General features: G+C 40.7%; 2 protein-coding genes across 3 annotated transcripts; one reads left to right on the top strand and one right to left on the bottom strand.

The window, feature by feature from the left end:
* Positions 1 to 5,672: 5,672 nt before the first annotated feature.
* psen1 (presenilin 1) lies at positions 5,673 to 18,421 on the bottom strand. 2 transcript variants are annotated; one of them, XM_071497853.1, is made up of 11 exons: positions 18,265 to 18,421; positions 16,350 to 16,435; positions 14,200 to 14,540; positions 13,543 to 13,684; positions 12,004 to 12,071; positions 11,652 to 11,872; positions 10,975 to 11,073; positions 9,968 to 10,060; positions 9,689 to 9,862; positions 8,044 to 8,162; positions 5,673 to 7,833 (listed from the first exon to the last, which is right to left on the bottom strand). In XM_071497853.1, exons 2-11 carry the CDS (start codon positions 16,383 to 16,385, stop codon positions 7,678 to 7,680), a joined length of 1,449 nt encoding a protein of 482 aa, XP_071353954.1. In that variant the 5' UTR covers positions 16,386 to 16,435; positions 18,265 to 18,421; the 3' UTR covers positions 5,673 to 7,677. The 2 variants fall into 2 exon arrangements, with proteins under 2 accessions (XP_071353954.1, XP_071353955.1); XM_071497854.1 differs by having other exon boundaries at positions 18,269 to 18,414.
* A 363-nt stretch (positions 18,422 to 18,784) lies between these two features.
* On the top strand, positions 18,785 to 21,621 carry LOC139632710 (enhancer of rudimentary homolog). Its single transcript, XM_071497855.1, has 4 exons — positions 18,785 to 18,941; positions 19,798 to 19,885; positions 20,176 to 20,296; positions 21,480 to 21,621. Exons 1-4 carry the CDS (start codon positions 18,939 to 18,941, stop codon positions 21,580 to 21,582), a joined length of 315 nt encoding a protein of 104 aa, XP_071353956.1. The 5' UTR covers positions 18,785 to 18,938; the 3' UTR covers positions 21,583 to 21,621.
* Positions 21,622 to 22,128: the final 507 nt, after the last annotated feature.

The raw sequence follows: 22,128 nt of genomic DNA, 5'->3' as shown, positions 1-22,128 counted from the left end.
CACTCATGCTGGCGGCTTCGTTCGGCTCTACTTTGGCACAGTCGTGCTTTGAGCTAAATGCCAGTGTCAGCATGCTGACATGTTGATGTTTAGTTGGCAAACACAAATAAGGCTGATGTGAATGTGCTTAGTTTTGCACGTATTTTGTCAAAGTAATAGACAATAATGTTTTGACCAGGTGATGGTGACAGAGGAAAGGTTAGAAATGAAAGTTATTACGGTTCATCATCTGGGGACAATCGATGTCTGTACCAAATTTCAGCATTTAAAAAAAGTCGTCTTTATGGCAGCACTAAATAAAAGTCAGTGAACCACCAAAATCAGTAGGATTCATCCTCTGAGAACCATGAATATCTGCACAGAATTTCAATCCATCATGGATGTTGGTTATTTCTCTGATAAGTTGAAACAGTGGTGTCACTCAAAAGTTACAAGCACTAAAATTACAAGGCTTCATCTCCTGGGACCATGAATGCTTGTACAAAATATTTTGACAATTTAGCCGCTGGTTTTTCAGATTAGAACAAAGTGGTGGACTGACCAAAGGTTTGACAGTGCAATCCCTCAAGTCATATCTGTAGCACAGCTAATAAAAATAATACCTGCAAAACAGAAATGACCATACAGCGCTGTTACTACACCGAATAAGTAAATATGTTGTTTTACGTGAGCTGAGCTGCATGTTAACAATAAATTTGCCAAAACTCATTCAGAGACAGAGAAATGTGTTATCCTACATACAGCATGTTTGAGGTCTAACTTCCTGTTGACCTCAAACTGTTCCATACCTGAAATCCAAACACTGATTTTAGGGTAAAAACTGCCGTCAGCATCACTGTCAGATCCAGTACATAGGTGTCTTACCTCTGGGGTCCCAAAGACTCCAAACAGATGTGATACATTATGTTTACAAGCAATTCTCTTAAGATTAGAAAGAATTATCAAGTGCATTTGTTGAGCTGTTAGAAAAGGGTTCCCACGATATTAAAATAAAAAAGCAAAACTCAAACTCAAACAGTCCCTAAAGTTGATTTTTAATTTTTGCCTGGTCAATAATTCAAAACACTGATTTCAAATAAAACAATAACACAGAGGCTCTTGGAGGAATTTGGATATTTAATTGCTATATCATCCTAAACATGTTAAAATAGCCTGAAAACAACACAGAAAAGTGATAATTTTGGGCTTTTAAGAGGAAACCACGACCACCACCAAAGCTATTTTAAACATCTGCCAGTGTATCTTTATCAAAAAGATTTTCTACCTCTCCCCTCTTCTCTCGTCTCTTTTGGGGATGAGGTTTCTCATAACATCCCAAGAGCCTCAACCAAACACCCAGAACTTCTGAAATGGTGCATGTCACTGAGGGCTCCTGTAAAAATATATCTTGGGTGTAGCGTGCATCTTTGATTTTTTTATTTATTTATTTTTGCTATGATTCATGCAGAAAGGGTGTGTGGAAACAGCCAGAGAACCATGGGGGGCCCAAGACTTTTTCACATGTGAATCACCCAAAGACAAACTGCTTTCAGACCAAATATGCCACCGAAACCCATTCAAGCCACATGTTTGTTTATCTGGTTACACAGAAAGATCTTTTCACATCTTCAGGCGAGGATGAATGACTCACACGTCTGGGCCTAAATACTCAAAATCACTGCAACTTCACTACCCAGCCTCATGTCAGTCAAAGCACCACTGAAGTTCAGTAGACCATCAAACAGAAACTGAGTTACCTCCTGCAGTTCCAGCTCAACCTTTTCATAGAAAAAGTCAGTTTTGTCATCTATTTAAAGCTCCCAAAGAAGAATATCGTGTCCGTCCAACATCCCTGAGCAGCTGGTGCAACATAATCCAAAAGGTTCGTAGCACATGTAGAATATTTACCACAGGATATTTTCTGTACAAGGACTCCAGTACGAGGCGGAGATGGAGAAAGTATCAGACCCTTTACTTAAGTAAAAGTAACACACTGTCAAAATACACTGTTGTAAGTCAAAGTCCTGCATTAATGTTACTTAAAAGTTTTCAAGTTGTAAGTGTTGTTAGTAAAATAAAAAGAGAAACTTGCAGATAAATGTAGTGGAGCAGAAAGCACAGTTTTTCCACTCAAGTAAAGTGCAAGCACCTGATGCGAGTGTGTGTGTGTGTGTGTGGGCTGAGATGAGACTGACTCCAATTCAGTGACAAACTGTGATGGATGAAGCCTCGTTCAAGGGCTCTGGTTCTCATCCAGCCACTCCTGTAACAGCTGAGCTGCTTTTTCAGTTGATGTTCATCCATGAATGTGCAAGACAAGTCATATGCACCTGGAGTGGGTCCATTCGGCTGCACGTTGGTAAGAACCTGGTTTAATTTAGCTCTGGGTCTAACAACTTTATCAAATATTTAGTTTCCTCTTTGTTTCTATCATCAAAGAACAATGTAAAAAGTATGGAGGTTGTCATTTGCACAAATATCAAATATATCCAGCAAAACTTGAAGGAATAGTTTTGCATATGCTCTCTTGTGGAGAGAGATTAGAAGATCAGTACCAATCTCATTGTTATCTGTTGAATATGAAGCTACAGCCGGATGTGGGTTAGCTTAGCTTAGCATGAAGACTGAGAGCTAGGAAAGGTCTAGCACAACACCCCCATGAAAAAGTTGTAATTCTACACTTTGGTTTTCAGATTAATTTACACCATGTTAGTTAGTGAGCTTTAGAGGTCCTGGTGTATTTTATTTGAACAGGGTCAATCTGTTCAATTGTTCTGATTTAATAGACACTGAACACCAGATTCAGGATCAATAAAATCCTCTCAAACCTCAAACCTACAGTCAGAGACTTAAAGATGCAAACAGGAGTGAGTTTCACTTTCAAATATCTGTTGATTCGCAGAATTTACACAACATACTGAACATCAGCAAAACTTTATTGTGGTACATTTTCACTAAGTCACACTTGCTCCATTTTCTCTCCTCTCTGTTTTCCCATGGACTGTGACCCAGTGTGGAGGGAGGCACCTGAACTCTCACATTGCACAAGGTCGAGGGCTGGAAGGGATTATCAGGCATTTTTAGCACTTTTGACTCTCCAAAGTCCAAAAATAGGTGACCACCCACTTCTTCTGGTCACTGAACAACAAAAAATAATATCCAGTGGCTGTCGTCAAATAAAGTCTTTTACAGGGGCCGTGCAGCCTTTCTTCCATGCATGTTTTTTTAATTATAGAAACGTAATAAGCACAATGTCTTTTGCATGATTTTCGCCCACTTTTGAAAACCCCCTTTTCAACCCGATTCCACATTTTCCACATCCACATTTCTTGGAGCCCTCCAGTTTTGATTCCTGGTCGTTAAGTCTAGCCATAGTTTTAAAAGGAGCCCTAAACCACAGGATTTACGTTAACATTCAAATTACTAAACTTTACACCCAACCTCTTCCGGACCTAAAATGTACACAAACAGGGACAGAAAAAAAAAAAGAAGCTCTTTCTATATGTTAAAGAAAACAGCTGTGCCCAGTTTAGCTTTCATGCCCACCCAGTCTTTAGAAATCTTCTGTAACCAGCTGCTTTTTCCATCTGCCTTGTCCACTCTTGTTTTCCTCCAGGACTCTGTTCTCAGCACGCCCAGCTCACATCCACCTTCAGTCACATTTCCACCCTCCTTGTGGGCCCTCAGAGCTGCCGGCTCAGCTTCTGGGCCTGCCTCTCCTTTGCATTGAAGGCATATTTTGTGTCCTGTAGCTGTTCTATAATCTCCTTGGCTTCCTTCATCTCCACAGTGAGCTGGTTGTACTTCTCCACCAGCTCCTGGTTCTCTCTCCGGAGCTCCACCACCAGCTGGCTCAGCTCCTCGCTCTGCTTCCCGCAGTGAAGCTTCAGCTGCTCCATCTCTGACAGCGTGTCCTCCATGCGCTTCACCAGGCTCTCCAGCTTGTCCTTAGACATCTTCTTTGTATGTTTTATTCAGCTTTAAAGATTTTTTAGCTCTTTTTGTCTGAGCCTTGTCTCTTTTCTCCTGTCGTTGAGCGTCCGTGCCTGTTGCCCGTCGAGAGCGATTACTTAAATCTAATCCTCAATTCTCACATGGAGCAGACTTCCGTATCTGCACAGTAATCCCCTTAGCAGAGCTATCCTGGGAAACCTCTAACGCACATAGGTGTGACACACAGTCACAATGTCTCTGCCTAAGTCCACTCTATACAGAGGATGAGTGACTGACAGATTACCTCAGTTCACTCTGGAGTGTCATCCACTTGTCACCAAATAAGATTAAAGGCCTTCAAAGAAATGTGGAATCTAATTTAACATCTACAAGGAGAGAAGAAGATTCAAATTTCTTTCAATGGTTCCTCATCATTGAGAAAAAAAAAGAGGTTTTATGAGTTAATCTCGTCTGGGAAAGAATGCCAAAGCTTCAAGTGCATGGTGTAACATAATCTGAACGGAGCAGGTGTCTGGAATCGATGCAAGAGAGGCCTTATAGAATTAACTCTGCTGTAGTTCACCAGCTGAGTGACAGGATACACATGCCAGAACGAGGCCTCACCAAGGGCTGGTTAGGTAAGGCACAGTATGAGGCTAAACATTCTGGCTAAACTGCCATACTGTGCCACTGTCCCGGCCGGCCAGGCCAAACAGTCCTCATGGTGACAGCTAGTGCATCCAGCGCTCCGGGCGACGTGCCAACAGCGCCCGTCAGCCAGTTGGCATCGGGGGGCGGCGAGCGCGGGATGCCAGTGCATCAGCATGCCGAGGAATTTCCACAATGTTCCCACCGTCCGCAGAGATGCTGTGCGTCAATTCCCAGGAGGGTTTGTTCACTGGACATCAGTGCAGATGAAGCATGAGAGACAACAGCATTTTATCACAGTGTGAAAGGATTTAACATGCAGGTCCAGGGGCGCTGAGCTTGACCTATGACCTCTGTGTAGAAGGGGGCAAATGAAAAGAAAGAAGAGTTTAGTCTCATAGAAATAAAAGCTGACATCACACAGCTTTATCTGTTGTTTTGTGCTGTATATCAGGTATGCAGTATGTTACTAGGTACATTTACTCAAGTACTACAATTTTGAGGTATTTGCACTTGTTCTTCTCCTTCTTTTAGTTTTTATTTCACCTCACTTCAGAGGGAAATATTACACTTTTTCCTCCACTCTAGTTACTTAGTATTTTACAAACAAACAATATAATCAGTTTACAAAATATGAATTATTATTTAATTATTCTCTAATTGTTTTAAACTGTGCAACAGTACATAAAGCTCTTAAACTGTGTCAACCTCAACCAAATACTATAATACCATAAACAACATGGCTCAACAAAGATCAAAACATTGTCCATTTAAATAAATGTACAGATTGGAGTCAGTGTGAAAGCTTTACACTTTTCATGACTTCTGATTAACCTACAGTTCATGTGTGTGTGAACAGGGAGTTAACTATACTCACACTGAGCATGTCGATACTTTGATGGACAGTTTGACTCTGGCTGATAAAGAACAAAAAAAAAAAAAACACAAGCACAGTCACCACTTCGCATCAAAGCTGCAGCCAAAAACCAAACCAAACTGATTTCACAGACGACCACTTGAAGGCACATTGTGGTCCACACTATCCACACAGGCTGAGAAAAAATAAAAATGAGAGAATCTGCATGTGGAACAAAAAAACAAGGGGAAAAGAGTTTTTTTCAGTTTCATTATTTATTAAAAAAGGAACAAAATCGGAATTGAATAATCTTGCATAACACATATATGCATGTGAAGGACAGAAAAAAGCCAACATATTCCCTAAAAATAAAAAGGGAAGAAAACAGTCTCAGAACAATTATTATTATATTGTTCCCTCTTGGTTTCTTTTCTCTGCAAGCATGAAACTCGAGTGCAACAACAAAAGAGCAATCAGTGCAGCTCATCTTTACTCTCTCACTCAGAATTACCTCGTACGTGAGAAGCCACAGAGTTTGGGTTCATACACATCTCACCGTTTCATAGCAGACCACGATTTTCTGAGCTTAAACTGTCTGGTTTGTGTTTAACTTTATTAAAGTAGTCAGTTAGGCTAATAATGCTCGATGACAGGAGATAATGTTTGCAAAAATGTTCACAAATTCAAGTATCAAATTTAACTAGATCTACAGCTCCCTCATTTACCAGGGCTGGGTGGTTTTTTTTCTTCCTCAACACGTGAACATTATTTCTGTCAAAACTTTTGTTTGTATTCACATTTGCCCAGATTTTCTGTGTAGGAACCCTGCTAACATTTACCGCTATGTTTCAAAAAGTACAAAGTTTTTCTTGTGCATATCTTGAAAAAACAACAATACCTGTGTATAGATGAAATCATTTTAGTGTTTGATGTAGCATAGTTCAAGACAGCACCAGGCGAGCATCATGAGGGCAGCTATAGCCTAAAGGTTCAGAGTTTGTGACGAGATGATCACAGGTTACAATCCCTGGACAGGTTGGAAAAAAAAATTTAAAAAATCTTCTATCTCAGTCAGGGTAGAGAATGAAAAGCACATTTCTGTCCCACAATAACGACGACAACGACGACGACGACAACTACTACTGAAATGCCCTTGAGCAAGGCACTGAACCTCCACCTGCTCCAGCAGAACTGCTCAGCGGCTGACAGTACATGGCTAACATGGGAGGCAGGTCTCAGGTGTGAGTGTGTGTCAACTTTCCTCCCTCTGTAAGCTGCGAGTTCAAATGTGATTTAAGGTGAAATCAAGGACCGAAAACACGTGGTGAAATTAGTCAGTGTCACAAAAACACTAAATTTGAAATTCTTCATACACATTTTCCCACTTTTTCAAGTGAGAAAGATTCACATGTTAAAACCTCCTGTTCAGTGCAGATCTTTCTGGGTGTGAATCGCTCTGGTATCAGAGCTCTGGATTTTTGTGTCTGAAGTGGAAGAAAAAAGGTCTTAACCATTCTTAACAGCGGTGAGGAAAGCACGCTCTGGTGACTGACAGCTCATACATAATCAAACTACACATTTACCAATCTATAATCAATATCATTGAGTGTCCATTAGTCTGATGAAGGCTTTTTGAATCTTCGGTTAAGTTTGGGAGTGGTGGTAGCTCACAAGTCATGAAAACGAACCTGTGACGGGAAAGGTGTTTGATTAAAGTCTTAAAGGGGAGATTCAATCAAACCGTCTCCCTTTGCTCAACAGCTACTGCCAAGGTGTCCATGAGCAAGGCACCGACTGTAAAGCCCCAGTTGTAGAGGACTGTGGTTGCACTGGGCAGCTCCCAGGTATGAAGGTGTGTGGATGTGAAGCAGGGCGCTGCTGGAAACAGAGCAGATAAGCTCTTCCCTGGATAAATAAAGGTAAATTATTCTCACAGACTTCTCAGATTGTGCCTGAGAGCGGCGAGGAAGATGAAGATTTGAAGATGAGGTCCCAAGTTGAGCGAGAAATGTCACTTCTTGGTTTAAAACAGAAATAAAATATTTAAGAACAGCTGTTGTGGGGAATACCCTCTCTCTCTGCGCCAGAGATAAAGGCAGAACAAAAACAACTTGTGTCCCATCATCGTGGGTTCTTAGGAAGGGATGTGGGGGCGGAAGGGCCCCCCCTGCACCACCATTTGTTCCCCGGCTGTGAAGGGACCTCTCTCGTGTTGTTAGCCAGAGAGCTGTGTGGGTGTGGGTTATCGGGGCAGCATCCTGCTAAATGTAGAACTGGTGCAGCGCCAGCTTGTCCATGAAGGGCTGCACCAAGTTGTCGGTGGCGAAGTAGAAAACCAGGCCGAAAAAAATGGAGATGGGCAGAGCGGGGAGCGCTTTCTTGAAGATGGCGAGGAGGAGCAGGGTCAGACACAGGCCCTGTGGCGGCAGAGACAGACAAAATTAAACAGAGGAAATAACGCATTGAGCAATTGTGTACAAAACAAAATCATCTCTGAAGGGGATAAAAGGGCCTGTTATACAATCAAGTGGTTCACATAAAGTGTGGTTAGATAATGTGCTGGGAGACAGAGATGAGGTTGTGGTGACTTGAGCCTGACACCAAAATAAGCAGCTGTGGTCACTCACAATGAGGATGGCTACAAAGCAGGCGAGCGTGGTGTTCCAGTCGCCGCTGGCTGTGGCTGAGGCCTTTCCCACCAGCATACTGTAGAAGATGAAGTCTCCGAGGCCCAGCTTGACGCCCCCTGAGAACACAGGATGACACCACAGTCAGGGTGGAGTCAATTCAAAAACAAGATTCGCTTCAGCCCCACACCCTCCAACGCTCATAGAAATCTTTCCTCAACTGTAATTACTGTACAAACAAGAGCTCGACCCCATATTTACTGAAGCTTTAGGTTTGAAAGAGCACAGGTCCCCAAATAGTACAGACATGAAACCTAGCAATTGCCATAAATAATCGCTTCCTAATCTGCTCTGACTGAAAGCGGTCCACAGACTGACATGGAGTCACACTCACAAACACACTCATTTCACAGGAAAGTGAACACATAAAAACATTCCTACATGTTTTATGTGTTTGGAGAGGGGGGAGCTGAAGGATGATGATTACACACTGAGCTGGAGGCAGACAGAAAATCTGGGAATTCACGAGTTTGAATTACAGAGCTTGGCTTCATATTAGGGCTGGGAGGTAAATCTAAAATCGTCATAGTCTAGTTTTACTCATGTATTTAATGGTAAAACAAAGTCTCATTGTCCAACCCCCCCAGTAGATGATACTTATGATAATACAGAGTCAGACAGTTGTGTAGGAAAGAAACATATTTGCTTCAATTTTGATTACGAGCATTAAAAACAAGAAATGAATTAGCTAAAAAATGAAAGATTGTGAATTCATAACTTCACATTATCACCATATTATTACCATAGTGACTTATGATGTTACTGATAGTAATAAAATGTGACATACCAGCAAGTATTTTGTCCAAATTTAACAATTAATATGTTTTTATTAACATACAATATACGAGACACTGCCTCGTTACTGTCTGGTTAAAATCATTTATAGATTTAGTCATTTGAGTTTTTCAGAAAAAAACAAAGAATTTGAATTGAATGTTTCTTTTTGGGCTTCTTCTTCTACTTCTTATGCTACATTAACACTTAAAAGCCCATTAAAAATTTCTGAAAAATACTTTCTCACAAAGCTGAAATAGAGGAATTTTTATAAGCTCATTAAAAAAAACATTTCATGGTTGTCACAGCAAAGCAGCAATATAACAGTTAATACCTTTTAATATCTGATCTGTACTAAATGTGGTTTTCAATATCGATTGTTCAACTGCAGAGTTGTCAGTGGTTTTAAAAGAGCCGCTGGCACTGACTGTAATCTCATTAAATGGGAGGCTAATGAACTGATCGCATAATTAAATCAATGAAAGACATCTGATCCATCTGCATCTGTCGTCACTTTAAAGCTCAGACTTATTACAGAAGCAGGATCTATGCTGGGCTACTGCAACAACAACTCAAATGAATAACTAAAAAGACTGAAAATAACAATATTCAATACAAGCATGTTACTTCACTGCATGTGTACAACCCCTGTTTAAATATTTAAATGTTCTTTAAACCTCTTGTAAGTGGAAGGTCACATGGTTGAAAACACAATACGGATCCTTACAGCGCCAAACAACTTGGATCCTGTTTTTAATACAAATGTCGGCTAAATGACAAAAATGTAAATCATCCTGCTGACAGCACTCACTCTCTTCATCGTCATCTTCAACAGGCGGACGAGCAGAAGGCATCTCCTGGATCTCCCGCCTGGACTCCTCGGTGGACTGGAGCGGCCCCAGCTGGTGCTCCTGCTGGTTGACCCAGGAGGGGTTGAAGCCTCCGTCGTCCTGTGACGGACTGGAGGGGGCGGGAGACGCCACGGCTGCAGACGAGCGATATCAGTCAGACTAAACCACAATCACACTGTGTGAAAGGTGACCATCCTGCCACAGGTTGAACCCCACTCAGTCATTAACACCCCACTCACCCTGTGGAGTCTCTTGCTGAAATGAAGCTGCTTCTGTCGAGTTCCTCTTTGGCCTGTCAGTGTCGGCCATGTTGACGAGCCACACCATCGTAGCTGGAGAGGAAGTCAGTCAAAATGGTAAGAGGCCTCACGGTTTGTGTTACAACAGAGTCAAAGAAAAACCAACTGAAACTTTAAAAAGGTTGAAAGGTTTAAAGTATTGATTGTGTCGGGTCATCATACAGACGTCACAGCTGAAGCTAAAATACTAAAATCAGTTGAATTGGTATTAAAACAGAAGCACTGAAAGAAACTGAAGAGGCAGTTTGATGAAAGCACCAAACATTTGAAGGAAGACTGTGAAAAATGTTTAGATTTGAGTTGATTTTTGAGCACAGAAAGGAGTTGAAGTCTTATTACAAGAGACTGTGTTGAAAGTAACTGAGGTGTTAGTTGAAGTGAAATCTCTGGAGTGAGTCCGTGGAAGTGCTGGGAGTTGAAATGTTGTTGTAACCACATAAAGCACTAAGTCTAAGCACTGAATGGAGTTCAGTTTAAGTGACTAAAAGTAACTGAAGTGTGAGCTAAAGTGGATGTGTTTACTTGAAGTAAACATGCTGAAAAAAGTCAAATCACAGCAAAGAGTGAAAACTTTTAGTGAAAACACAGAAAGCGGTTGGTTTCTGAAAGGAGTTGAGGTGTCAGTTGGTGTCTAACCAAGAGCTGAACTCAAGGCACTTTTTAGCACTGTTTAATGTGAAGTATTTGATGTACAAGCACTGAACAGAGTTGAAGTGTCATCTGAAATAAAAGCGCTGATGGGGTTTAAGAAGTTATGAGAGGTGAAAATGCTGAAAGGAGTCAAAGTGTTGAAGTGAAAGCACAGGAAGCAGTTGGTGTGCAGGCACTTTGAGTTTCTGTACATTTTCTCTATATAGCTCTCAATTGTCAAGTATTTCATTGCCCTCCTCTGTTTTACTAAAATAAAATGTTAATAAATTTGGGTTTATAGTCGGCATCTATCTTACAGGAATAGATGAGAGCTGGGAAGATGGGTTCGTTCCTCTCCTGAGCTGTCTCCACCAGGATCCTCAGAGGCCCTTTGGGACAGAGCACCGCTAACAGATCTGTGAGAGGGAAGAAGACAGAGTTCAGCTTTCAACTTTGTCTCCCAGTAGACTTCCTATTCTCATAGATTTGTCTTTCATTGCACATTTCCCTTAGAGCATTTGTGTTAAGGCTTTAGGTCTTGAGATGTAACCTTCCTTTCAGCACTATGATGATGACATCTGTCCCTGCTTACTGCATATATGCATAACACTGGAGAGAAAAACAGATCCTTACAATAAATGAGAATATATACCGAAGTCACAACAGTGGTTCCATTTGAAAATTTTACGCTTCAATTTACTTGTTAATAAACTGGGCTTTGGTTCAAATGTCATTGCCTTTTACGATTTTTCAAAAGTGCTAAAATGCTTTTACATGGCTGCTTTTCCTCTAGTAAAATAATTCTGTACATCGACTCTGTAATTTAGAAACAGAGTTAGATTATACATTTGGAGTTTTCCCTTTTTCCTCAAGCACTAACAGGAACCAGATGACTGAACATCGGTGCACAAAAACATCAAGGCTGAGACTTCAGCTTTCTTCCTTAAAAGCAGAAAGGGTCAAAGCAAAAGGAAGATGAGAGAAGAGGATTTACCGTAGACCGATATGACAGCTAATATAAGCCAGGCGGTCCACTCTGGCAGGTACTTAATGAAAACCAGGGCCATGAGGGCGCTGATCATGATGAGGTAGGCCTGCTGGAGCCGCAGAGGTCCTTTCCAGTGAATACACATCATGCCCACCACTCCGAAGTTCCAAATTATTACCGCCAGGGTGAAGTAATCCATGGCCACATTGTAGGTCTTGAAAACCTCTCTGTTGGACAACATAGAGACACGACTGAAATACCTGGAAAGACTCCATCTATTGTCATAAAGAATTAGTACACTTGACATTTAAGAGAATCTGGGGCAAGTTTGGAAAAAGAGGGAAAATGTGAGGCTTACTTGAGGTAGATGTAGGAGAAGAAGAACAGCAGGAGGAGAGAGGAGAGGAAGAGCCAGCCTTGGATCACCTTATGAGAGACAGAGACATGGGATTTAATGTATAGCACTGTTTCAACAAAGCAGTACCTGCAAATACCTGTTACTAGTGTTTGTTTTAAACTACCACGACTACCAGATGGGTGGGGTTTACCACAGAGGGCAACACACAATGAGCGCCGCAGAGTTTGGACAAAGTGAAAATCCTGATGAGCCCCACCTGTCTGGTGCTCCAGGTGTCTAGGTTTAACTGCAGTTTAATGAACTTGGTGTTCAAACCATTAACGGCAGCTTCCATTATCATAAGAACCTTCAGGTTTTTTTCAGTATCTTGAAATGATGAGACATTCACCTGGAACTGTGCGGGTTTGCAGAAAGTGCTCTATTGACATTTTCTTCACTGTTAGGGCAGAACAACTAATACCCCTCTATCAGCCTGTCAGAGCAGGAAAAGGTGTTACTAATAACATTCATGACGACTCTGTTCCATTTAAGTGTCGCAGTAAGGTCATGACAGTGTCCCAACATGCAGAGAGAACATGAGAGAATGTGGGGTTGGGACTGGCACACCTAAATGCAAGGCAGGCATTTCAGTGATAGGTGCACCTGTGTTTGGCAAGTCAAAACGCCCCCTGTCCATCATGACTCCATCCAACAGGTCTAGTGACTGAGAGGAAAACATTATGGCTTTGTTCCCTCCCAATCTCTCCCTGTTTACTACAAAGTGGATTTATTTTTCTTACTATGAGTGATGGAGTCGAACATGAACAGGAGATTGTTTGGTGAAGTTAGAACTCAACCGTTCTGGTTGTAGATCTGTGAATTTTTGTAACTGTGTGTCCTTCTCACCAATTTAAAGTGGACAAATTTCAGTGAAGAGAAGTTTACGTCACATACTTCCGAACACCAATCAGAGTTTAGCAAAACTGGATCACAGCATGATGGCAGTTGTGGGGTGGTTTGCTTTGGTTGCCTGTAAATCTAAAACCTCAGACCACATCCTCACAGCCTTGATAAAGAACACTTTTACAGTATTAAACTTTAAAGAGTGTCAAATCATCAAATATGTCAAATAACAGATTTTGACCTTTTTATGTAGCTGGGTTCATGAAGGAACATCCATCATATCAGCAGACAGATGCTGGTGGTGGATGCTAACATTTCAATGCCATTTGCCAGTAGGCCTTTTTCAAGGAAGACGGTTTTGACATTTTTCCACAGAAGGAAAAGCACAGGTGTAAATAATAACATTTAATTATGATGGCTGAATTCCATTTAGCTGCTTTGGTTTTTAGGCTCCTGGTATTGTTGGTATTATAATACTGGTACTTGAATAAAGCTGTAACCAATGTTAATACTATTTGTAAAACCTGAGCTTTGAAAGTCCTATGAAAAGGGTTTTTAAACCTAGTTTAAATAAACAGAAACATTTCATTACATTATTCATCTCAGGCCTGCAGTATGTGAAGCAGTGTGATGTGATGGTGAGGTGTCAGTGTGTACCTTGTAGCAGCGGTACTTGTATAACAGCACCAGCACCAAAGTCATAACGATGATCACAGTGATCATGATGGTGGCGTTGAGGATGGAGTTCAGCGCTCTCTGTGCTACTGTGTCTGTGTCTTCAGGGAACGGTGTGTAGATCCTGAGGGTGACATTACAATGACACATTACAACGACATGTCTCAGTCAAACAGCAAAGAATAGAAAATGTATAATACATGCAATGGTGAATTTATCTAGCTCACCGTGTCATAACATTTTATATATACACAACTTTTGTTTTCCTTGTATAGTCTGTGTGCAGTTACTTTCCCTGTGGCTCTTATTAAAGGTGATTGACATCAAACTTATTTGCTCTTACTATTTCAGGGAGGTTAAATTGCTCTGAATAAGAGCTAAAGATATACAATGTTATTTTTAGGTGCTCTGAGCCAGATTCAGACTCTATCATAATGATCTTATACAATTACAGTGATGTCTTGGTATTCAAACTATGTAGGAAAGATACAGTGCATATTGCATTAACTCCACCTAGTGGTACTGCAGGTGTGTTGCATTTCATTCAAACACCGGAGCAGATGAGCTGTGAAGCTGGCACAAGTCCCATATTATTTCCCTATCTATCAACAGCCGCCTGATAAAGGTCATAACACTTACAATCTCTGCCCATCATTATGGGTGTAGAAGCTGACAGACTTTATGGTTGCCACAACAACCACCATGCAAAGGGTGACGGGAACGAACAGCATGATGACATGCTTGGCCCCATATTTCAGGGTCAACTCCTCCTCCTCGTCATCCTCAGTCTCCACCACACGTGGAGGATGAGCGGCAGGAGGCTGCCCGTTCTGCTCCGGCCCACTGCCGCCGCCTCCTCCTCCTCCACCATTGCCTCCTCCTCCGCCAGCTCCTGAACCGCCCCTGGAGCGCGCTCTGGCCACCCCGGCTTCTTGTGGCTGCTGGGTGGGTTGAGGGGCCGCACTGGACTCCTGTTGGTTCTGTCGGTATGAGAAGACGATCTCATTATTTTCTATGTACGCTCACTGTTTAGGAATTTCTATGACATTGGTGTAGGGACAGATTAAACAGCACATTCCTAAAATTACATAAACACAAACAAAACATACATGTACTTCCAGATCTTTCTGAAATCAAAAGAACTGTGCAAAACGTAGAGAAAGTAAACTGAGCGACACTAGTGATTCCTAAGAAGCAACAAGAACATGCCTGCTGATCAAAACCTCTATCTAGGTGTGGTCCAGTTCCGCCACAACAAGTATAATCCATGAAACCTTCTGGGACGCCCTGATGGGCTGAGACATACAGTGTAAAAAGTAACTGGGACCGTGCTTGCTCCAACTTTATCTACCTGATTCAGTCACTTGTCGAACATCTTTTTTTCTCCCCCATCTGTCCTGTCACTCAGTACTCTGAACTATCCAATAAAAAGTATATATATTATATAAGTATATATATATTTTGGGCATTTAATGAATTTATATGAAAAGTATGGAGATGACAGGAAATAAGGGGTGAGATATGGGGAATTTCCCCAGCCAGGGGCTAATTTAATCTAATTTGCTAAAAATTCAAGATTTAATTTGCAACACAAGATACTTTCTCCTTTCTCTTAGTCAAAAAAGTTTCACTACTCAGAAGAAATGCGATGCTGAGCCATGCAGGAATACGAGTCTTGTAGGACTGTGTGTGAGCAGGACCATCGTATCATTCTATGAAACACAGTTTTTATTGGCAGAAATACTACTGAACAAACATGAGAGCAAACTGTTATCAGGCCATCCATGTTTCAGAGCTGAACTGGCACATTTACACTCACTACACCAGTTCCTCCAAGGATAACAACACTGTGCTCATTCCCACTCACCCCGAGGACCTGTTCCATCAGGAAAAAATAAAGAGGAAATTCAAGGAGACTTTGTGAACTAAAACTGTCAGACTGCCAGGCGAGTCAAGACGTGCAGCAGCCCAGACATGAAGCAATCTCACCAGGTACAGAGAAATGAAGACGGGAGGGTTCCCCAGGGACTGATCTGAATAGTGAAAGCTGCCACGGCCCTTAGAACAAGCTGCTGTACAAAGTGACCTCAGTGTGTGGTACGCTGCATTGTTTCTCAGCCCTGGGAATAAGGCCAATGTTAGTACCAAGGACACAAGAACTACAGACTACTTTAGTGAATTAGTTTTAAGCTTGTCAGTTGTTGAGTGTTGTGATACTGTAATAGTATATCAAAATGTGTATTAAATAGCTATACGGACAACCTCATAATGGCCTGAAGGACCTCTTCACTATAATCTGCTATCTGAGACAGAAATGTAGACACCCAGAGCTGAGAAATGTGGTTGTACTGTACTGTTATGGGGTAAACAAAAAACAGGACGAGGCTTAGGATTGCTCAGCTGATTGACACAGTAAGGGAGACTTTAACCCTTTGGATACGCAAGGACGGCCACACCTTTATTTACATTGACAGCAAAATGCAGAGAGAGGAGGCAGCATACTCATATTCATGTTCCTAATGTTTCTACTTCAGTGATTCAAAGCCTAAAATATTTCCTTATCAGAACAGAACCGTCTATAATCATCATTCATTCTATGAAAAGCCAAATAAAACCAAAGTTACCAGACTGAAACTCCCCCACAGCGAGTGGTGTCACAGACGGACTAGGAAACAGATGCCTTTCATCACTGATGTGACACTGAAACACTCTTGGCTAATCATTACCCAATACATTAACATGGACAGACAGAGTGTTAGAGCAACTGTGACACATTCTTTCGTACTCACCATATTGTTTTCAACATCCTCTGCATTGTTCGCCATTGTTGGCTCGGCAGACACTTGTCCTCACATGCAAACCAAATTCTTTTGCCCTGATGACAGAGAGTGGGGGGATAATATTGAGCTCACAGCAACAGACACAGATGCAATAAAGGCATATCAGCATATCAGCAGCAAGAAATCAAATCATAGTTGTAAACATAGAGGGATTGTAAAGCCCTGTGAGGCAAATCTGTGATCTGCAATTGAATTGACAATGATTGAAAAAAAAAAAATAGAAACAGTGAGAGACCATCTTATTCTGGAGCTTAACCATTGAAAAGCTTTGCTGTTAAAATTACACTGATGTTAGATACTGATAAAAGAGCAGATTGTCGCATTTAAGGATAAGTTCACAGTCTGTCTTCATTCCCAGGGATCCACTGATATTTAAAACAAATAAGATTTGAGTAACTCTAAAAAAAAGTATCTGTAATTAATACCTTCATACCATACATGTGTACATTCAAAGAGTTGCTGTAATCATTCCTCCTGTCCACACCAGTCATAAAGTGTTGCCTTCCTCGAGTGACTACACAATCCCCTGACCTCATTCTGTACAAGATGCATTTTAAAGACGAGCCAACACTGACATCATAAGATTTCAACAGTCTTGAATTAGTTGTATCATGTGTGTGTCTGCCTAAGATCTCTTCTTAATATGAAATTCCCTCTTTGTGTTTCACTTGACAGTGTTTCCTTGCTGAGCAGCGGTGGAGAGACAGTGACACAGAGAGTGAACTCTGTACTAAATAAACAGAAACTTTAGGAGTCACCAGCTGCTGAAGACTCATATGTAGGCTGTGGGTAATGTGCACACCACAGTTTGTCTTTAATCAGTTATTAGATTATTAATACTGATGCAGTGGGTTAGCAGCAGGTCGAGCTGTGAACTACTTTATATACAGTAGGTAGTTTAGTCCAGGGGTTCCCAACTTTAGGCTTGGGCCCTTGGGAGGGGTCACAGGATAAATCTGGGTGGCCATATGATTAATGAGGTGGGAAAGAAGACAAGACTTAGTTCTGTTTTTTTGACTCTTAACTGACCTTCGCAATCATTTGAGAAAAATTGGAGAATTTTAGCTCTTTGTGCCTTAAACAATCATTTGAATTTAACTATTTGAGACAGGAAACATCTATCACAGACATCTGAAATTTGACTGCCAAAAAGGCTGAGGTGCACTTATTTATTATTTTTAAACTATATTGTATTTTATAAGCTTATCTAATGTGGTTTTAGGTAAAATCTCCATCTGCAATGTAACCAGTAACTACAGCTATCATAAAGTGGTGAAGTAAAATGAACAATAACCCCCTCTGAAATGTAGTGGGGTAGAAGTAGAAAATATGTGAAAGTGGAAATACTCAAGCAAGGGATAAATGTGTTAATACAGATTCTACCCGCCACTGCATGTGGGTATCATGAGGAGCTAAAATCTGAACATGTCATTGATAAAATATGACAGCAACTATGTTGGTTAATTAGTGATCAATTTAGCTGTTAAGCGTAACATGAAAGCTCATGACCTTTTGCAAATACTGCTCAAAACTAAGAGTTGAAACCATGAACAGCTAACTACAGCGGGGATGTAACGTTCACGTTGCTGATTAAACGCCGGGAGACCATATCTTATTATCAGCCTCTTTGTTGCTACTGAAGGCATGGCGTGCGGTTTGCTGCTAATATTATTTTATAATTACATAAAGGCTAAGTTAATTAATCATCTGTATTCATTACTCACATTAGCGACTCGCTAAAATGGCTAGTTAGCCAATAATGTTATAATGTTAGCGGCCGCGCTAGGTGGCTAACGCTACATAACTTGCATAGCTCAAACAAAATATAGTACATGAATAGCAGGCTTGAAAGAATTACGCTTACCTACTATAAACAGTGGATAATTTCCTTGATTTTGTGTTTTGAAGTAGGTTTAAAACCCGGGCGCTTTCCCTTCTTTGTTGTTCCTGTGTTCTCACTGAACATCCGGCCGCTGGTGTGAACCGCGCTAGCTACTTCCGGGGGGCGTTCAGGATCAAAACGTATTTTTGTATTGTTGTTAATTTCGTCAACGTTAAAATAACAACTTTGATTTAAAAATATATAAACATCTTATTTATATGATAATCAACTGGGCGTCAGGCTGTAAACCAACGGCAGACTAAAATTAGCGTCAGAAAATGTAACGTTAAAAACTAAAATGTACATGCCGCGTTCAAGTCATATCGTACAGAAAAGTGTTCGCCCGGGAATTTACTGCTGACTGCATGGCTGGCAATTACACCAAAACAGAATGTATCATTGATATTAATACAATCCATTCAGCCATTTTCTTTCTATACACTGTTGCTTATTAATTTCTACAAATATATAACACTGCTTAACACACTAGAGTTAACTCTTCCAAGTCGAATCATAGCTGTTTTTCCTACTCTGCCGACATTACATGAATGTAGCATTAATGGCCACTTCTTCTTCCTGCGGCAAAGGTCAACCTGTTCAGAAGAAGCAAGGATCCAAGAAAATCGACCGAAACCGACTAAAAAGATACTAATAACATGGTTAGTACACTGTGATCCAATGTTTACAGGGCATATTTTTGTGCGATCGTCTGAAGTCAAACTAGTGTGTCAGTTTTACCCCAGAAGAGATGTTTGAAAAAACAAAAACAAAAAAAAACAAGCTCTCTGCTAACGTTAGCATGAATGTGGGGGACGTTTAGCAGTTGAGCTGCACCGCCGCACTGTCGCAGACAAATTAAGTTCATTTCTACTGCTTACGAAAATAAAAACACCCCAATACAAGTTAAGGTCCTGCATTCAAAACTTTACTGTAGCAAAAGTGTGGAAGTATTATCCAGAAAAAGTACTTACAGTGGAATAAATGAAAAAACTCCATGCAGGGAGATAGCTAATGTGAGATAGCTATTATATGCTTTATCATTGAAATGATCTATGCACCAATATTTAAGCAGCATTTAATAGAACTTTTCTTTCAATTGACTAATCATTGCAGTTCTGCAAAGAACAACACCACAGTAAAATAAGACTAATTGTGATAATTGTTAACTATTTACGTGCCAATATTCCACTAAAATACCTTAAACTTCTTTTACAATTACCCATCATTTGTTAATTAACCATCAGAACTCAAAGCAGAGACCTGAAGTTGTTAGTTTGTACAAACAGCCACAACAAACCTGAGCACATTCAGTTTATGTTGAAATAATATGGAACAAGATAAGCAGCTCTGTGCATATGTAAATATTGAAACAGCAAGTGTTTCATACTTTTACTGCATGATACACTGATGAACACACCTTGAATATATTTATTTGGTCAAACGAGACAATTGTTTCAACAGGATGTTGAAATGAATAGTTGAACCAGTCTAACATCGTGTGTGTTTTTTTTTCAGTCCCACACCATCCTGCTGGTGCAGCCCACCAAGAGGCCAGAGGGAAGGACGTACGCTGATTATGAATCAGTCAACGAGTGTATGGAAGGTGAGCTGATGATTGCTGTGTTGTTGTCTTCACACAAATATGATTAGAATTGTAGATTTTGAAGTTGAGGATCTAAATAGTGCTTGTTTAGTATAATTTGTCCAGGACATAGAAATGGAAATATACAGATATATCTACATTTATGAAGTATTCTTCATACAGACAGTTCACAGTAACAGTTTAGCCAATTTCTTAATCAGCAGCTATTTTCTCTAATTAATGTAGATGGTTGGGTGAACCGGTTTTACAGTGAGAAGCGTGATGTACTGTATTTTCTGGCTCCTGCACAGGTGTGTGTAAGATGTACGAGGAGCATTTAAAGAGAATGAACCCCAACAGCCCGTCGATAACATACGACATCAGCCAGCTGTTCGACTTCATCGATGACCTGGCCGACCTCAGCTGTTTGGTGTAAGTTTAACAAGGAAACTGACTTCAGTGCATTTAGAACTGCTGCTAATAAACCAGCCTGTACTGGTTTACATCTCTAAAATGTTGTTGTCAAGATTGATTGTATTGATTGTAATGTGACACTTTGGTTGGATTCCACACAAATATAGTATACACGAACAGAGTATGGCCCTCCAGTTCTCCTTAACAGAAGCACACGTGTTGTAGAATAGCAGAAACATCATACAGAGTAAATGTAGGTTACATCAAGATATATTACATTTTGACAAGCACGTAAATATTTGCTCTGTAATCTAGACGCTGCTTTTTCACGGTAGCTTTAGATAAACTCATGACACAATATGAATTGAGATGTAAGAAGTTCTAAAATGGGAGAATACTCTATACTCAGTTTTGAAAACACACTGTGCTCACTGTTTTGGAAATATTTGCATTTGCAGAGTGATAAACACACTGAGCCTGAGCTGCGTGTTTATCAGTTTCCATGGTAACTACTCTTCCTTGCTCATGCTGGAGGTTGGCATGCGTGTCCCACAGTTTACCTGTTTATTTACACCTTCCCTCTGGAAGTGCCCCCAAAGCTGTGAGTGTGACTTCATGTGGAGTTACTCCAGAGTGAGGCGCTGGTGGAGAAACGTCCTGAATCCCTAAAAAAAAAAACAGAAACCCATGGGAATTTTAATGTTGTCAAGAGATGCAGGAACATTTGATACATTTGTCCTGTAGTGATTGAACAGATGAATCATTCCTGGCCAAAAAGCTTTCATGTATTTATTAGGATGTTTCTTGCTCTTCAAAATGTACATGTAATTCTCCAGGAATTACAAAGCCTCCAGCCAAAGGAAGGTAAATGAGATTTTAAGGAGTGAGGGTGAACAACGTTGCTTATTCCTATTTTCTCCATCATGCAACATATAATTCATTTCTCAGTCTTAGTCAGGCAAGTTATTTTCATAACATACCACCCATAAGTCAACTGTACATTCCTCAGCATTTTAGTGATAGAAATTTTGATTTGACTAGTTTTTAGAAACTATTGTTTAACTTCCTGTTTTTCCGTAAGAACCTGAGTCTTCTGTGCAGACTGGAGATTTCTCATTAGAGAAGTGAGGATCCAGCACAGCCGTCCAAAAACAAACAAAAACAGACGTGAAACTTAATGTCATTTCTCGTGCTGCCTCAGGTATCGTGCCGACACGCAGACGTACCAGCCGTACAACAAGGACTGGATCAAAGAGAAGATCTACGTGCTGCTTCGCCGCCAGGCCCAGCAGGCGGGAAAGTGAAGCCTCTGAGGGGGGTGGGTGGATGGATGGATGGATGGGTGGATGGGTGGGTGGGTGGGTGGAGAGGGTTGGGAAGGGGGGGGGGGGGGTCACTATTGTTTTTACTATCTGTAACTTGTGTTTAAAAAGTTTGACCTACCTTGTTTTGGGAAGTTCTTAAAAAGTGTTTTTCTTCAGGAAGAAGGGTGAAGGGTGTATTTTGTATTTTAATGTTTGACTTATTAAAGATTTCCTTTAAATAACATCAATTTTGTCTTCTCTTCCCGATGTCTCTTTTATTTCTTGTCCTTTGTTTTCTGTCTTGCATTGTGTCATCTTTTGCTTTTCTTTTCACCGTTTTCCCCTCTTTCCATAATTGTCCTTTCCCCTTGACTCTCATCGTCCTCATTTCTTTATATTTTGTATTTTATTTATTTGTCTCTCTGTGTTGTCTGTGCAAAAGTGCCTCCATTGACTCTAATTTGCAGTGTTGCACATGGTACTTCCCTCTTTTTCGCTCAATACACTGACAAATAAGCATGTCATGTAATATTGATTTTTTTTTTT

This window comes from Trachinotus anak, unplaced genomic scaffold, assembly GCF_046630095.1.
Source record: "Trachinotus anak isolate AG129_WGS33_773 ecotype Australia unplaced genomic scaffold, CSIRO_AGI_Tana_v1 ptg000015l, whole genome shotgun sequence".
NCBI lineage: Eukaryota > Metazoa > Chordata > Actinopteri > Carangiformes > Carangidae > Trachinotus > Trachinotus anak.
This window is presented reverse-complemented; position numbering and strand designations above follow the sequence as displayed.

Bases quoted from the DNA above. Each gene is read 5' to 3' on its own strand.
- LOC139632710 (XM_071497855.1), top strand. The intron at 19,886-20,175 runs GTGAGCTGATGA...GCTCCTGCACAG, and splicing joins AGTCAACGAGTGTATGGAAG to GTGTGTGTAAGATGTACGAG. The intron at 20,297-21,479 runs GTAAGTTTAACA...GTGCTGCCTCAG, and splicing joins GCCGACCTCAGCTGTTTGGT to GTATCGTGCCGACACGCAGA.
- psen1 (XM_071497853.1), bottom strand. From the start codon at position 16,385: ATGGCGAACAATGCAGAGGATGTTGAAAACAATATG. The intron at 14,541-16,349 runs GTGAGTACGAAA...TCATACCGACAG, and splicing joins AGGATGTTGAAAACAATATG to AACCAACAGGAGTCCAGTGC. The intron at 12,072-13,542 runs GTACACACTGAC...GTCTCTCATAAG, and splicing joins ACAAGTACCGCTGCTACAAG to GTGATCCAAGGCTGGCTCTT.